The sequence below is a fragment of the Anabrus simplex genome, chromosome 6 (genome assembly GCF_040414725.1).
Source record: "Anabrus simplex isolate iqAnaSimp1 chromosome 6, ASM4041472v1, whole genome shotgun sequence".
NCBI lineage: Eukaryota > Metazoa > Arthropoda > Insecta > Orthoptera > Tettigoniidae > Anabrus > Anabrus simplex.
In genome coordinates this window covers 255,653,285-255,671,412 of record NC_090270.1, presented here as the reverse complement: position 1 = coordinate 255,671,412, position 18,128 = coordinate 255,653,285, and the positions used below count along the sequence as shown (strand labels likewise).

Genomic DNA, 18,128 nt, shown 5'->3' with positions numbered 1-18,128 from the left:
TGCAGATTATCATTTGTTTGTTTGCTAATTTATGTAAGTTTTCAAATAATATTTACAGTAGTTCACTTGCACTCAGTAACACCTGCACAATTATTGTGACACCCCTACAATACCCTGTATTTTTTTAATAAAAGGAAAATTTGATAAATATGGAATTATACACATCAACAGTTTCAATGATGATTTTTTTAACATTCAGATTTTTTATGGAAACTATAAATGTAGAAAATTCACAGAACTTAGCAGTGTTGGACACACAGTGTAAAGTTATGTCCAATTTCTGTAACTCTGGTAAATATATTATATTAAATTACTTAATTCATTTCTTTACAATACTTCCATAGTTTAACAGTAACAACTTTGCATCATCCTTACTTGACTTACAGCTCCCCGTATTCTTACCTTACAACCGTGCTAATATATCAAATTAGGGTAAGTATTTTAGTTGATTTTATTTAGTATCTCATAACTATTAGTATGGTTATGTAACAGAATAATTCTATAGTCTGGCCCTGAACTGAAGTGGTTTTGAAATGTATGTATGAAGATTATTTTTTCTACATGTATGTAACATCCATTACAATGAAATCCTTGCAAAGCATTCATAGGTTTTCTGAATTTCTTGTACTACCAAAAATAAAATCAGTTTAACTACGTTTAGAATAACCTTGTAACCATTAACGGGATTCTCAGAAAAAAAATTACAAATAACTGTCAAGTCAGCCTACTTCCAAAACTTGCACGATATACGTTAAGTCAACAAATGAAAGATAACGGAAGATGTGCTGCAGATACTTACATAAAGGAAAAGGAACCTGAGTATGCGCTTGTGAGTGAGAATGTAGAGCACATTGCCTGTCTCGGGGTCGATGACTGGCAGCCTGTGTATACGATTATGTATCAGCGTGCGGATGGCATCGTAGAGAGAGGCATCGGGCCCGATGCTGACTAGAGGGATTACCTGCTTCTTGAGAACATCTGCGGCAGAAAAACACAACTCTCTTACATTCTATTAAATAGTGTGTAGAAAGTGACTTCTTTGGAACAATTTAATCACTTCAAGTAAACTTGGAATGAGAATTTATTTATGCTTTACACTTTGGTTTTCTAGTGTGTATTATTCCAGGACAATGCTTGGTAATGTCATTTGTTTCGCCATCAGCCTTGAGGCTGGTTGAATCTGTTTTCTATGACTGTCATAGTTCTTTTTACTGTTTCACCTCTGGTACAGAGGTGTGTACAACCAGGATAAAATACAAACCTTGCCTTTCCAATATAATTCTAAAGAGTTTTAAGAGGAAGAGAGAGTGGCAATATTTTTCTTTTAACCTTTGAATATGTGTAGGGAAGATCATAATATGAAGATAAAGTTGGAATTCAAGAGGAGAAACTGGGGAAAATATTTGATTATAGGAAGGGGAGTTGGGGTTTGGAATAATTTACCAAGGGAGATGTTCAATTCTTTCTTTCTGTCTTTCTTTCTATCTTCAGCTCTCATTAGATATTTCTGAGGTCGCTGGAGCCACCTAGGCTCATTTTTTGCTTTTGGCCGGGGGTTTAAGACCGGATGCCCTTCCTGACGTCACATGATTTTTGAGATGAAAATCTCGACCCAGAATTGACCGGGATTTGAACCCCAGCCTTCCGGGTGGGAAGCCAGCAGCTAAGCCACTGAGCTAATCACGCCACCGCCCCCCCCCCCTCCCCGCCAAGGGAGATGTTCAATAAATTTCCAAATTCTTTGCAATTATTTAAGAAAATGTTCAATAAATTTCCAAATTCTTTGCAATTATTTAAGAAAAGGCTAGGTAAACAACAGATAGGGAATCTGCCACTTAGGCGACTGCCAAAAATACAGATCAATGGTGACTGATTGATTGATTGATTGATTGACTGATTGATTGATTGATTGATTGATTGATTGATTGATTGATTGATTGATTGATTGATTGATTGATTGATTGATTATGGAGCACATAAATACATACATGGAAATAAATACTGCAAATCATTTCTCATTTTTGTATGAAAGTGAATGTAAGTTACTTTCTACATTATTTGGGTCATTGCTAAGTTCTGAAAATATCAAATGTGACCAATTTCATTTTGTTAAACCATTCTCTTTCTTTGCTATTCTCTTTACTTTCTTGTCATCTTCCCTTTGATTTTATAAAAATTGGGGGGGGGGGAACTGATGATATGCACGACTATCAGACACCACACACCAGACCCCAACTGCAGATACAGCCTGTGCGAAAAGAAATGTACAAAATACCACCTCTGTCTGAAAAGAACTCTCACACTCACCACATATGCAAAAGACCTGTAGACTCTGTAAACTGAGATGCAAAAGATCTGTAAAAATAATATGGTATACTGTGATTTTTGTGCACATTGTGTTTTGTAATAATCAGAGTTGGGAAGTAATTGAATTACTAGTAATGATTACTTTTAATAATTTTTACTTGCAATCATTACTTTTCACAAAATGTAATTTTTATCCGTAATTAACTTCTGAAAATAAAATTGTAATTGTTACATTCTAGAAACGGATATACATCGTATTGAGGCTCGGTAACTTTGGAGCCCCAGCACTTGCAGGGTATCACGCCAAAGGTGTAATTCCAGGATACGATATGCACTCGTTCATTTACCTGCAGGTTGTTGTGATTATTGGTTGAGATTTGCATAATTGTGTACTATGTGGTAAAAAATGGAGCCGGAATAAACATGTCACGGTGAAGGGGTTATGTAATTCCCATTCCCCTATCTGAATACATATTCTGAATATTTTAAATTAGTTATACAGAAAATGTGCCTTTGCTGGCAGGACCTAGTGTTTACAGTGCACTATGTCTTCTGGTATAGGCTAGAGCAATTTTGTTACTTTCATAAATCTGTCTCTGTCTTGTCCTTGGCTTTGACAATATGAAAGTGACCGAGGTAAGAGCGATGCTAGTAATGCCAATCCTTATGCAGCCAGTCCCTGCTATGAATGGTGTGAAAATGTTGCTCATAGGGTCAGCATTTCAGTGGGCTTGGCAGACTGATATGTAATAGCAACTCTGGCTCGGTGAGGAAAGCAACGGGAAACTACCTCACTCCTCATTTCCCTAGTATGCCTCTTCAGTAATGCCTAGGGCATCTATGACAGCTGATGGCAGAGCTGTTGAGGATCCCACCAGCGGAATCACTGACGGACTGAACATACATACATACATACAGAAAATAATTAAAACACGAATGTGACATTCAAATTTTGCTTGGGAGCAATCATTTTGAAAGTGTGTTTTGTCTCTCCTAGTGCTGATAGCCACCTGATGCCTCTATGCTTAAAAGATATTTAAAAACCCACAAAATAGAGTAATTTACTTTTCCTTACAAACTTTGGTGTCTTTCCATCCCCATGCAAAAAAGAAAATGTCAACGATTCTCTAAAGAATCATGTTCTGAGAAGTATGAGTGATTATAATTGTAATTTTACTGATTACTTGTTGAAAAAGTAATCAGTTATTGAGGCAGACGGTTCCAAAATGAGCCTTATCCATTTTTTAATGAAAATTGAGTTTTTAGCTTTATCTTTATAACTCATGTGATTTAGCATCTTTTTCAACAAGAAAACTGTTCCTAAACCCGCTTTGTCCCCATGTACATGCAACGCAAATTCAGGTGACGTTTCCAAAATCCACCTTATCCTAAGATGTTGTTTCCAAAATCCGCCTTATCCAAACATGGTGCACCACAACTGGAACGTATCTTAAATAATACTCTATGAAGTAAGCGTTAGTACGATGTTTATGAAGTTCTGGATTCACGGTGTGCTCTCTGAAATGGTTGGCAATACTGTTCTTGAGAATTTTGCACCAGTTTTTCACACACACGTGTCTGTAGGACATACCAGTGGTCAGTGGTGTTTTGGATTTCAGTAAAACAGTGTACATTTTTCTGGAGTACCTGGAAAACGGAAGTGCGTTGGAAATTGGCCATAAAAATAGTAGGAAGAAGACGAGAGATCCTTCCAGATGGGAAAAGAATATAGCTAAATGGAACAGGTAAACATGCTTACCTATATTTTGCTTGAACATAACCTTTTGTCAGTTTCATTCTATCCTTATAAAAACTACTGAAGTTGGTTAATTTTACTTAGTAAACCATAACACTGTCTTACCATTAATCGTACATTTCAGGCATGTTTCAAAACGTCTGCCAACAATGCCCATTTGCAAACACACGAAAACAGTCTACCAGTGCAGTGAGCTTAAAATGCACAATGTAAGGTGGTTTCATCAGACATATTATCAGTTTAGAGACAAGATGAACTTATTCTCAGACACACAACTCAAGAAGTGCCTAAAAGAGAGAGAGCTATGAAGCTGAACAGTTCCAGGAAATGCATGTCTGTCAAGTATTTGATCAGAGTCAAGGCAATTACTGGACCCACATTAGTGCACATTTGTCAGAATGCCTTCTTATCAATACTGGGCTTAGGCAAGGACAGAGTGAAAGGTGTGTGTAAGAAATCATTCACCACAGGTCTATCACCAAAGGAGAATAGAGGAGGTGACACAAGATCTTCCAAGTATCTCAAAATATGAAAAGAGGTTAAAGTCTTCATTGAAAAACTTCCGCCAGTCTGTTCTCACTATTGTTGACGCAAATCTACCAGATTTTACTTGCCTACAGAACTGAGCATTCGCAAATTAAGGTGAAGTTACAATTCAGGAGCCCTACTGGAAATGAAAGTGAAGTACAATTATTTCAGAACAATTTTGGTGACTGATTATAATATTAGTTTCAAGACACCAGCTACTGATATATGTTCTGAATGTCAGTTCCTCATCCAGCAAATTAAGTCAGCCAAACTATCTCCGAAAGATAAGTTATCTGCAATGACACAATTTTGTGTGCATAAGCTGAAAGCGGCTGCTTTTAAAGTCCTGATACAGAAAGAAGAGTCAGCGGTGGTGAAATTCTCTTTTGACTGTCAAAAGAATATGGTTTTACCCAAGCTACCAGATCAAGCAGCATATTTCTGCAAGCAGTTATAATCATATAATCTTACAATCTGCAGAGGTGGGTTAAAATCCCCTCAAAACAAACAAACAATTACGATATATAACTGGCTAGAACATGAACGCCCCAAAGTGTTCTGCTTTATACTATCACCTGAACCATTCTAATTTAAGGGAACCTGTCGAACTGTATGCGGACGGATGCCCTGGCGAAAATAAGAAATCTGTAATGGCTGGGTTGCTGTGTTATTGGTTAGAGCATGAATCTTCCAGTAACATTCAGGAAGTACATCTAATGTTTCCTGTTGTTAGACATTCTTTCCTGGAACCAGATCATGTATTCGGAAGACCAAGCAAATAAATCAGAACATTGTTTTCTTTTTTATAATCTTCCCAATGGTTACACAAGTGTGCTTTAATCTATGTGGTAATTTATTTAGGTTAAAAGTGTATGTATTTTGCTGCGAGTATACTTTTGAGGAATTTTGAAGTTTGCTTGTGTGATTGTAGCATTATCTCAGAATACTTCTATGACACCAAGAGAGTTAGCCACTAAATTTGGTGTCAGTGTAAGCACTATAAACAGAATTATTCAGAAGCACAAACAGACTGGCTAAATTTCACCAAAGAAAAAAGGTAACTGTGTCAGATGAACATTTTCTCCTTAGAAGAAGCAAATCAAACCCCAGGCTCACCATTGTGGACATTGCTTGTGAATTGGGAAAAAGGGGAGTGCATCCGCACATTTCTAATGTTCATCGTAGACTTCTGGCAGCTGGAAGGGAAGTCCTCAAACCTGTAGAGAAACACGTTCTAACAGGGGAAATGTGCTGGAAACATCTCTATTGGGCAATTAGTCATCAGGATTGGACAATACAACACTGGAAGAAAGTTCTTTTCTCTGATGAGAGTCACTTTGAAGTGTAGAGGCAGAGGGTTCAATATGTGCACCACATGAAGAATGAGCCATTAACTTCAGCATATTTGCAACAGACCGTAAAACACCCTGTGAGGATAATATTCTGATGGTGTTTCATGCATGAACAACCAGGATAATTAGCACCAGTCGCTGGAATGATGAAATCTGACCAGTACATCCAAATAATGGAAAGGAGGGATGTTGGTTAGCTGCAAAATATGTTTCCAGAGTGTGATGCAATTTTTCAACAAGATTTGGATCCTTGTCGTACTTCAAAGAAAGGAAAGAAATTCTTCAGTGAGAACAATATTTATATCTTACAATGGTCAGGGAACTCCCCTGACATTAATCCAATTGAAAACTTGTGGGCTATTTGCAAAAGGAGATAAACAAAAGTAAACTATTCCACAAAAATAACCACAATAGAGTCTGAACTTTAAGTATAGTTTCATGATGATAAACTTAAAAATATGTATTCAATGCTTGTGGAATCTATATGCCAAATCATGTAAAGCAACGTATAAAATTGAAAGGAGAACATGTTAGTTATTACTAAAGATTAAAGCAAGGGTATGTATTAGGTGAAAAGTGCAAAAGAATATTAAAAATGTGTATGTTATAGTCATGTTCCGATTAATTTGCACAGGATTACAAGTGTTAGCTTGTTACATATAATTTATACACTAATCTAAGTTTAGTTTTAAACTCTATGGCACTATAGTACTTCAAAACTAACATAACCTTCCATAAACTTCCAGTAATATATTAATTTACCATTTGTATAGATTTAAATCAGTATCCACTCCCATGAAAAGATGCTGCATAAAGGGGATTTCAAAACTCAGTATTTTGACAGGCCCTGGTGTTTTCTTCGTTGAATTTCTTTTGCTTTTGTGAGAGAATGTGAAGAAGAAAAAACAAAATCAGTCAATCAAACTTGTTAAAACAAATAACTGAACTTTGACAATAACCTTTTAGAGTAGTTTATTTTGAGTATTGAGTCTTGTGAATTTCAAACTTTAATTGAAATTTCCATTTCTGTTTGCACTTAGTAATAACCTGTTGTAATTAGAATACATCTGAACGTAGTTTAAAATAATTGTAGTGTATTGTAGTATCTGACCACAGTCTGAACGTAGCTTAAAATTAGTGTATTATAGGATCTTACACGAAATTAGTGTGTTTATTCTATTACTGTGAAATATTTGTGTAGTATAGTATCTGTGGTATCTGTAGTAACTCTCTTACTAGAATTCTGTTGTTGTAATTAGGGTAGATATAATGCAGTTTAGAATTGTGTAACTCTTGTGTATTATTTTCTGTTTTCAGTAATTAACAGCAATTTTCATCCTGTTATGGTGTAGTAGGAAAAAATTGTACAACCAAGTAGAATTGTAGTGTAGTAGTAGACTATATTAATTACCTTATTGTCATATGATCTTTGTGAACTATCTAGACAATATTTCCTTCCTTTCTTTTTTATTCTGCACAGAATAAGTTATCATATTTTTCCTTTTCTTTACATTATTCAGTAAAGAACGGCTAACGAGTGCAAGTGTAGGAACTGTGGGTGTGGTCAGGCATTACGGAGTATGAGGGAGGAGTTGGAGAGTTTGAGGGAGATCATTAAGATTCTCTCACAGGACAGGAAGGAAAGTAGGCCTCCCTCAAACAATGCACAGGATACAGTAGGTGTAAAAGGGGGATGGGAAAGAAAGGGGAAGTACTGTAGAAGACAGGTGGACTAATGTTTTAAGGGGAAGGGGACTGCAGACTAAGGGCTCCATTCAGGATCAGAATTCAGGACAGGTGTCTGTGAGAAATCGGTACGAGTCACTGCAGGCAGAACAACAGAGGCAAGATGAGAAACAGGGAACTGTTGTTGAGAAGTGTGGAAGTAGGAGGAAAGGAAAAGGTAGTAAAGGGAAATGTGGAGTGGACAGGAAAAGACAGGCGGAACAGGTCATGGGAAGGAGAAGACGAGGAAGTAGCTTCAGCAGTTGTCAGGAAAGATAAGACTGACCAGGAGGGAAAAGGATCATATGAGGTGGGTTGGATTGAAGCCCTGGTCATGGGGGATTCCATTGTTTGACATGGGGGTAAAGTGTGTGGAGAAAAGGGAACCAGGGTAGAGTGGGTTTTTTTTTTTTTTGCTAGTTGCTTTACGATGCACCGACACAGATAGGTCTTTTGGCGACGATGGGACAGGAAAGGCCTAGGAATGGGAAGGAAGCGGCCTTCCAACTCCTAGGCCTTTCCTCTCCTATCATCGCCATAAGATCTATCTGTGTCAGTGTGATATAAAGCCACTAGCAAAAAAAAAAACAAAAAACGGATGAGCTCTATAGAGAAACCGACATAATAGATGGTATTAGTGATCGCAAAGCTATTTTTGTGGTAGTTAAAAATAAATGTGAAAGAAAGGAAGATAGTAAAATTTGGACTATTAGGCAGTACCACATGGCTGATAAAACAGGCATGAGGGAGTTTTTAAAAAGTAACTATGTCAGTGGAAAATGGTAAATAAAAATGTAAACGGACTCTGGGATGGGTTTAAAGTAACTGTTGAGGAATGTGAAAATAGGTTTGTACCTTTATTGGTGGTAAGGAATGGTAGAGATCCACTATATTATAACAGAGAAATAAAGACTAAGAAGGAGGTGCAGGTTGGAAAGAAATAGAGCTAGAAATGGCTGTGGAAGTAAAGAGAAATTGAAGGAACTTTCTAGGAAATTGAATCTAGCAAAGAAGGCAGGTAAGGATAACATGATGGCAAACATAATTGGCGGTCATACAAATTTTAGCGAAAGATGGAAGAGTATGTATAGGTACTTTAAGGCAGAAACAGGTTCCAAGAAGGATATTCCAGGAATCATTAATGAAGAAGGGGAGTGTGTATGCGAGGATCTCCAAAAGGCAGAAGTATTCAGTCAGCAGTATGTAAAGATTGTTGGTTACAAAGGATAATGTCCAGACAGAGGAGGTGACTAATACTAAAGAAGTATTAAAATATACCTTATGACAACAATGACATTTACAGTAAGATACAAAAGTTGAAAACTAGAAATGCAGCTGGAATTGATAAAGTTTTGGGGGATATACTAAAGACAATAGGTTGGGATATAGTACCATATCTGAAGTACTTGTTTGATTATTGTTTGCATGAAGGAGCTATACCAAATGAATGGAGAGTTGCTATAGTAGCCCCTGTGTATAAAGGAAAGGGTGATAGACACAAAGCTGAAAATTACAGGCCAGTCAGTTTGACATGCATTGCATGTAAGCTTTGGGAAAGCATTCTTTTTGATTATATTAGACATGTTTGTGAAATTAATAACTGGTTTGATGGAAGGCAGTTTTGGTTTAGGAAAGGTTGTGTCAGTGAAGCTCAACTTGTAGGGTTCCAGCAAGATAGGCCTATAGCAGATATTCTGGATTCAGGAGGTCAAATGGGCTGTATTGTGATTGACCTATCAAGGCATGTGATAGGGTAGATCATGGAAGACTACTGGCAAAAAAGAGTGCTATTGGAATTGACAAAAGAGTGGCTGAATGGGTGGCTATGTTTCTAGAAAATATAACTCAGAGAATTACAGTAGGCAAAGCTTTATCTGTCCCTGTAATAACTGAGGAGGAAATTTCTCAAGGCAGTATTATTGGACCTTTATATTTTCTTATATGTAGCAATGATATGTGTAAAGAAGTGAAATCAGAGATATGGCTTTTTGCAGATAATGTTATTCGGTACAGAATAATTATAAAGTTACAAGATTGTGAGCAACTGCAAAATGACCTTGATAATATTGTGAGATGAACAGTAGGCAATGCTATGATGATAAACAGGGTTAAATGTCAGGTTGTGAGTTTCACAAATAGGAAAAGTCCTCTCAGTTTTAATTACTGTGTTGATGGGGGTGAAAGTTCCTTTTGGGGATCATTGTAAGTATGGTACCTAGGTGGTGTTAATATAAGGGAAGATCTCCATTTAGGTAATCACATAAATATGATTGTAAATAAAGGGTACAGATCTCTGCACATGGTTATGAGGGTATTTAAGGGTTGTAGGGGTTGTAGTAGGGATGTAAAGGAGAGGGCATATAAGTCTCTGGTAAGACCCCAACTAAAGTATGGTTACAGTGTATGGGACACTCACCAGGATTACTTGATTCAAGAACTGGAAAAAATTCAAAGAAAAACAGCTCGATTTGTTCTGGGTGATTTCTGACAAAAAGAGTCGCATTACAAAAATGTTGCAAAGTTTTGGATGGGAAGACTTGGGAGAAAGCAGACGAGCTGCTTGACTAAGTGGTATGTTTATGATACTTATAAGATTGCTAATTAATTTATTATTTAACCACCTATTCAATACATTTGGGTCTTATATAATTACGATTTTATCCTTATTACATTATAAAAATATGAGACATGTTTTGACTTTCATAGATGGCATCTTCAGACATTGTATCACCTCAAGATTAAATCAGGCACCTGGTTTAAATTAAAATATAATGATTAAGATTTAACATTTACACACTTAAAAATAGAAGCAGTCAAAAAAAAAAAAAAGTTTTTAACAATTTTGGTATTATCTTGAATAACAACATATCAGCCATTAGGCGTCAAAAATACATAGGCCCCGCGGCTCAGGCGGCAGTGCAGCGGCCTCTCACCGCAAATCCCGGTCATTCCATGTGATATTTGTGCTGGACAAAGCAGAGGTGGGACAGGTTTTCTCCAGGTACTCCAGTTTTCCCTGATATATTTCATTCCAGCAACACTCTCCAATATCATTTGATTTCATCTGTCATTCATTAATCATTGCCCCAGAGGAGTGCGACAGGCCTCAGAAGCCGGCACAACTCCTATCTTCGCCGCTAGATAGGGGCTTTATTCATTCATTCATTCATTCATTTCAATCCTGACCCGGTCGAATGACTGGAAACAGGCTGTGGATTTTCATTTTCAAAAGTACATAGTACAATGCTTTATAGTAGTAGTCTATCTTGATGTTTTTATGTCCCTTTTTTTCCAGAGTGTTAAGGAAATACATTCCAATGATATGGAATCAGTTAATTAAAACCTTATTCAGAAATACTGTCATTAAAGTTGTAAAACCATCTGGTTAAAGTCTTTTGTTCGAGAAATTAAGATTTGTGATTATTGACTTGTAAATACGTAATTGATGATTTGGCATTTGACATAGTCCTTGACGAAGAAGTCAAATGTTAAAGTATGACGACAAGTTGATTGGAGTATCTTGAATTAAAATAGGCCATCACTGATCTTGTTAAAGAAGGACAGTTGTAAGTAGCACAGCTTGGTGGTGCTGATATGTGTTGAATACTAGCGTGTTGGTCAAAAGGGACATTTAACTTGTGATGGATGATATGAGAAGCCAAGCATCTGCAGACTGTCCCTTAGACCGTTAAGATGTTACCTATTCATGTTGAGTGGAACCACCCACCTCGCCACTATTTTATAGTGCATGGCATGCACACCTAATGCTTCCCGCAGCTCTGCATTTCTGCCGCAGAGAACTGCTATTTTGATATACGATTGTTGCGCCTGCTGGTTGACTTCCATTTTGTGACACTCTCACTCACACATTGAACTTGGGGGCATGCTTAGACTCGCACTGTTGTTTACATACACCATCTAGTAACATCATACGCAAGTACATGCCGTACGTTTCCAAATGCGTATCTTAGATTTTCCGTGTTGTCTCCTGTTCACGAGAAAAAATTAGTTGCCATGACTTAGGACTTGACTTATGTATAAAGCATTGTACTATGTACTTTTGACACAACAATTAATTAATTAATTAATTACAGCTAACGGCTATTTATTTAATCGTATGGTGATTATAATTACAAATTTATAAGTCCAGGTCCAAGTGTTTCAGCCACTCTACAGCACTTTCTGAAAGATGATACAGGTCGCTGGGGCTTCCGGAGAAGGCATGAAGAGGGCACCGCAGGATGACATGGTCCATGGTCTGCACCCCTCACCGCATTCACACATTGGAGAATCCATCCAACCCCACTTATGGTGTAAGAAATTGCAGCTTCCATGCCCAGTTCTCAGTCTGTTGAGGTGACACCATAGTTTTCTTGGAAGGTTGAATCTCTTCATTTTCTGGGTTGGATTTAGGTCATGAGCATTTGTTCCAGATGTTGAAATTGACCACTCATCCCGCCAGCTCTTGTTTAGATTCAAATTATCCCTCAAGAGTCGGCCGGCAAGTATAATTGCTGGTCTCCTAGATCAAAGTCATTGTGGCAATGGGTAACAAACTTCCTGGTGAAATGGTAATGAGGGAGATGACCAGATCTTCTTTGCTTCTCTCAGCAGGGCTTCCTTTATCCTCAGGTGGGGTGGTGGGATATGACTTAGTACGGGTAACCAGTGGCGAGGTGTTGACTTTACAGCACCAGTTATGCAGCGCATGGTATCGTTCAGCTTAGTATCCACTTTATGCACATGTGCACTTTCCAGCCATACCTGGGCACAGTATTCCGCTGCAGAGTAGACAGGACCGATACCCGTTAATCGTAAGCAGTCAGCCAAGGCTCCCCAGGAACTGCCACAAACCTTGTGCAGGATATTATTCCTTGTAGCAATTTTGTGGGAGAGCTTGGTGAAACGTTCTTTGTAGCTCAGAGTTCTGTCCAGAGTGACTTCTAGATATTTCAGGAATGGGTTGTACTTTAGTTTTCCACCAAGGAATAAAACAGATGGCTCGTGGTTTGCTGAGATAAAAACATGAAACCTCGGTCTTAGAAGCACTTGGGATCAAACGCCAAGACTTGAAGAATGTTGCCATTTTGACCAAGTCTGCTGAAAGAATGCCTTCTCCATCCTCAAAATTTCTGCTTTGAGCTACCAGTGCAATGTCGTCTGCATAGATGAACTTAGTAGCTGTGGTTGGTGGTAAATCATGGATGTAGAGGTTGAAGAGAACTGGGGCCAATACTGATCCCTGTGGCAGACCGTTATTTAATTTTCTTTTGCGACTTTTAGAATCACCTAGGAATACTACAAACTCTCTCCCACAGAGCATGTTGGAAATTAGACGTGAAATTTCCAAACAGGGAATTACTTCCAGCACTTTAAGAATTAGTCCATGTCGCCAGACAATATCAGATGCACTTGTCAGATCAATAAAGACAGCTGTTGATTTTAACCTCTTTTGGAAGCCTGCCTCGATGCGAGTGGTAAGAGACAAAACTTGATCAGTGCAGCTACGATTTCTTCTGAAACCAGCTTGCTCTGGGAGGATTACAGTGTCAATGAGTGGTGCTATCCTAGTGAGGAGGACTCGTTCCAAGAGTTTATAAGTGCAATTGAGAAATGCTATTGGGCGGTAGTTTTCAGGTCTCTGCTCCGACTTTTCAGGTTTTAGAAGGGCGATCACCTTTGACCATTTGAATTGTTGTTATTCAACATAATACCAAAATTGTTAAACAATTTTTTTTTTGACTGCTTCTATCTTTAAGTGCGTAAATGTTAAATCTTAATAATTATATTTTAATTTAAATCAGGTGCCTGATTTAAACTCAAGGATGATTGAAGATGCCTTCTATGAAAGGTGAAACATGTCTCATATTTTTATAATGTAAGAAGGATAAAATCCTAATTATATAAGACCTAAATGTAATTGAATAGGTGGTTAAATATTAAATTAATTAGCAATCTTATAAGTAATCTTCAATACGGAACTACAATGATATTTATCACTTGTAAGTGGTATGTTCTGAGCTGTCAGTGGAGAGATGGCGTGGAATGACATCAGTAGACGAATAAGTTTGAGTGGAAGTAGGAAAGATCACAATATGAAGATAAAGTTGGAATTCAAGAGGACAAATTGGAGCAAATGTTTGTTTATAGGAAGGGGACTTAGGGATTGGAATAACTTATCAAGGGAGATGTTCAATAAATTTCCAATTTCTTTGCGATCAAAACAACAGATAGGGAATATGCCACCTGGGTGACTGCCCTAAATGCAGATCAGTAGTAATTGAACTGAATTGATTGATTGATTGATTGATTGATTGATTGAGGGCTTACCTGCAGCCACTCTTCTATTAATACAGCACTCACAATGCTATTTCCATTTATGGAAACAGTCCTAGTTGGAAATCTGGGAGACTGTGCTGAATTCTGTCCTTCAGGGTGTATTTCAGTGTGGGAGATAGAAGGAAGTCTGCCAGAGCTAGGTCAGGCGAGTAGGGTGAAAGTGGAAGCAGTGTCTTTGTGTTAGTATAAAATTCACTAATTAACAGTGACGCGTGAGCTGGCACGTTGCCGTGGTGGAAGCCTCAGTATTTGTCTCTCCACAAGTCTGGGCTTTTTCTCCTCGACATTTTCTCTCAAACGCTTCAAGACTGTTGAAGTAACAAAAAAGAGTCAATGACATGTTCTAATATGGAACAAACTGCCAAGGTTTCTATGGTAATGGTGAATTGCCACAACTGTATTCATCATTTGGTAGATCTCCATAAAAGTTTTCCCCAGTTTGAAATGTTAATAAACTGTTCATAACATTCAGACATCTTGACAATTACACCACATTCTCTATAGACCCATAAATTAACAGTTGCTGAGTGATAACTAATTATTTCAGGAATAGGAGGCAAATGGCTAGTTAGGCTAGAAAGGATACCACTGTTCAGTGGAAACCAGTAAGACTTGCATTTATGTGGTATTTTTAATGTTTACATTATATTTTAACAGGTTTCATACAAACAAAGTGTTAAGGCACAAAATGTGAAATACCGTAAAATACTTTATTCTGAGTTTAAAAACATACATTATTAAACAAACCATCTTAATAATCAAAGCCTTGTCTGACTCGTTGGCTGAACGGTCAGTTTACTGGCCTTCGGTTTAGAAGTTCCCGGGTTTGATTCCTGGCCGGGTCGGGGATTTTAACCTCTATTGGAATTAACCAATTGGTTAATTCCAATGGCTCAGGGGCTGGGTGTTTGTGCTGTCCTGAACATCCCTGCAACTCGCACACCACCCTAACACTATCCTCCACCACAATAACATGCAGTTGCCTACAAATGACAGATGCCGCCCACCCTCATCGGAGGGTCTGCCTTTCAAGGGCTGCACTCGGCTAGAAATAGCCACACAAATTTATTAATCAAAGCCTTGGAATCTATCTAGAATGAAAAGAAGAAACTAGGGAAAATTGTTTACCAGACTTCAACAGCAAGGTTTATAAATATATTACCTCTGAAATGCAAGCTTACAGCTTCACAACCTATATAGCATAACCAACTTGTTTAGTGTTCTTACCCTCCTAGTTAACTTCCAGTTTTTTACATGAATAAAGTTATACTACAATTAACTAGTGCAAAGGAATTGGCTGTCTAGAAGAAAACAACAGAAAATCAAAATGGAGACTTTTACAATTCATTCGCATGGCAGAAAAAACCTCCACATTGTTTTCTAATGTCAAAAATGTGAACCAAAATACTGTCAGCAGTAAACACCCCGGCTTCTCCTTGACCCTTGGGTAAAATACAAATCCCTCTTCCTAGTCTTACAGGTCGACTTACTTCTCCAGGTGTCCAGTTTGTGTTCCTCCAGCTCATCCATAGTGACGGAGGGTGAAGTATAATACATCTGTAGGATCTTGATGAAGTCTGTGATGGTCAACATTCCCACAAACTGCTGCCGCCCACTATCCCACAAAGGCGCTGCCCTCACTCCTGTGGACAAGATAATTTCCATTAACTTTACTATTATTAGTATTTTACAAGACATTTCAACATAAGTAAACACAAGGGAATATATTGTTATGTGGGGAAATATTGTCTTTCTTCTTCCTGACCTTACCTCAACTGAAGACCTCGCCAGAATAAGGAATGTAACCAACTAATCAATAATTTTTCAGGAGTGAGAAAAAATATTATTGGGGTTTATTTCATGTTATACACTACTAGAATCAATCGTATATGCAAGTGTACAAATGAGTTCACCTATTATAAACAATATTTTATTGTTATAACTTAAGGTTTTAAAAATAATGTATGAATAAGAAGTGATACGACTGAAATTAATCTGCAAGTATGACTCACATTTGTATATAACAGAAGGGAAATCCTGTACATGCACTTGGAACACAAATGATTGTAAATAACATTGATGTAATAATAAAAATAACAAAAAAAAATGTTAAAAAATTTCAAAATATAGAGGTGATTTTATCTAAGGCCTTTATTCAAATGATTTATTACACATGGTGATGAACCAACACAAGAAAATGTCCACCATCTCGACTGATTTTCCAACCTTACACCACGGAGGACAAAGTTCTGCTGGCTGAAAAGCAGCTTGAAGCTCAAACATAAGACATCACAGCATATATTAAGCATGATGATGCACCCTTGTTCTTTTCCGACCCCGACGAGTCTTAGGGAGTCTTTCGTTTTCACGCCCTTCGTAGCCCTCACCACCCCCACCCCCCTCTATTTTGTCGATACTTTTTACTTTTCGAAGTGTCAGACCTCTTTCCATTTCCCCCCCTATTTTTAGTAGTAAGAGAATGGTTGCCCAGTTGCACTTCGTCTTAAAACAGTAATCACCACCACCACAACACACATACCGATACGGCCTACTTAAAGATTCCAATCAGCCGCTAATCATCACACGCTGGGGAAGAGTTACATCATCGTACAATGATCAATTTAAAAGAAAAAAACAATTTACAACATTCGAATTTGCATTCTCTACAAAAACCTTACTGTCGATTTATTAGGTGAACATGCACGTGCTTAACATGTTCAATGTATACGGTGTTCTTCCTTGTTGGCAAACACTTCGATCTACAGTATCCTCTTAACCAAATGCCTTTTCACGAGACATCGTGTCCGACGTAGTTAACCTTTCATCATCATGAAGATGAAGAAACACTTCTATGCTTCTGCAGTCAACATACAGTATGTGCCTATTCTATTCGTACTGGCTGTTTGCTTTAGTACTTCTACGCGCTGCCAGAAAATAATAAACTGAAAAGGATTTTATTCACTCAACATACATTCAACAAAGCCTTCAGAAAACATATACAGGGTGAAGCGTAATTCGCGCACTCGGGCGTGGCAGCGCGACTCCTCACATGCCAGCAATAAAAAAATGTCTCTTACAAAATTTCGTCTTGCGAGTATATCCGGCAGAAAAACGACGTTGAAGAGTAGCAATCTGGCAACACTGTAACCACATGTAGGGGAACTACCTCTGTCAGCAGAAGTTAGTCGTACTGTACAGTTGGTGCAGTGGATAGAGTTTTGGGTTAGCATGCAGGAGGTCGAGTGGTCGATCCTGGGTTGCTGCGTATGTTTTTTATTTCATAAATGTAGTCCAGGTGGTATGGTATCTTAATCGTCCACAGCGACTGCAGTGGGTCCTCTAGAAACCATTTGCACTTACATACTACGATCCTAGAAATGGACGAACAATCGTTTTCATTGGTCAGCTTTGAAAGGCGCCCTTTCCACGTTATGGGCGTGAATTTATTCGCAACACTTCATCTACTAGGTGTGAAACCTGTTTGTTTCAGCTGTCTATTTCTTATTAATCTAACCAGGTATTTGTTGTTTCAGCGTTGCAAAATGTTGTAAATGTAGGATACATGTGACCTCAGAAACGGTGTCTTACTGTATTACAGTAGGTAATGTCAGATGGAAATTAGCAAATAAAAAATGCGCCTCAACCCAGGATCGAACCATCGACCTCCTGCATGCCAACCAAAAACCCTACCCACTGCACCAACTGTACAGCACGACGAAAACGTGCTGACAGCGGTAGTTATCCTACATATGGTTACAGTGTTGCCAGATTGCTACTCTTCAACGTCGTTTTTCTGCCGGATATACTCGCAAGACGAAATTTTGTAAGAGACATTTTTTTTATTGCTGGCATGTGAGGAGTCGCGCTGTGACGTCCGAGTGCGCGAATTACGCTTCACCCTGTATATACTGTATCTGTCTGCAATCATGCTTCTAATAAAGAAAAGCGCGCCCATAATCTTGTATCATTCCTTTTCGTACAAGCAAACTGAACACTTGAAATAAACAAACAAATAAAGGGTTCCTGGAACATGTTAATATCTAGTTGAATGTCCCCAAGACTTTTTAATTACCTGACATCATCGCCGCATATACGTGCACTAATTTCCTGCACATCTCGGG

At 38.0% G+C, this 18,128-nt stretch overlaps 1 protein-coding gene across 4 annotated transcripts in view; it reads right to left on the bottom strand.

Moving 5' to 3' along the window:
- Positions 1–18,128, bottom strand: part of LOC136876412 (5'-AMP-activated protein kinase subunit gamma-1) — a 1,375,241-nt gene that overhangs the window by 27,318 nt on the left and 1,329,795 nt on the right. For all 4 annotated transcript variants that reach the window (XM_067150367.2, XM_067150365.2, XM_067150366.2 and 1 more), the window contains 2 exons: positions 15,498–15,650; positions 800–978 (listed from right to left, as the gene is read on the bottom strand). In XM_067150367.2, coding sequence (XP_067006468.1) covers positions 800–978; positions 15,498–15,650 — 332 coding nt within the window. The remainder of the gene's footprint in view (positions 1–799; positions 979–15,497; positions 15,651–18,128) is intronic.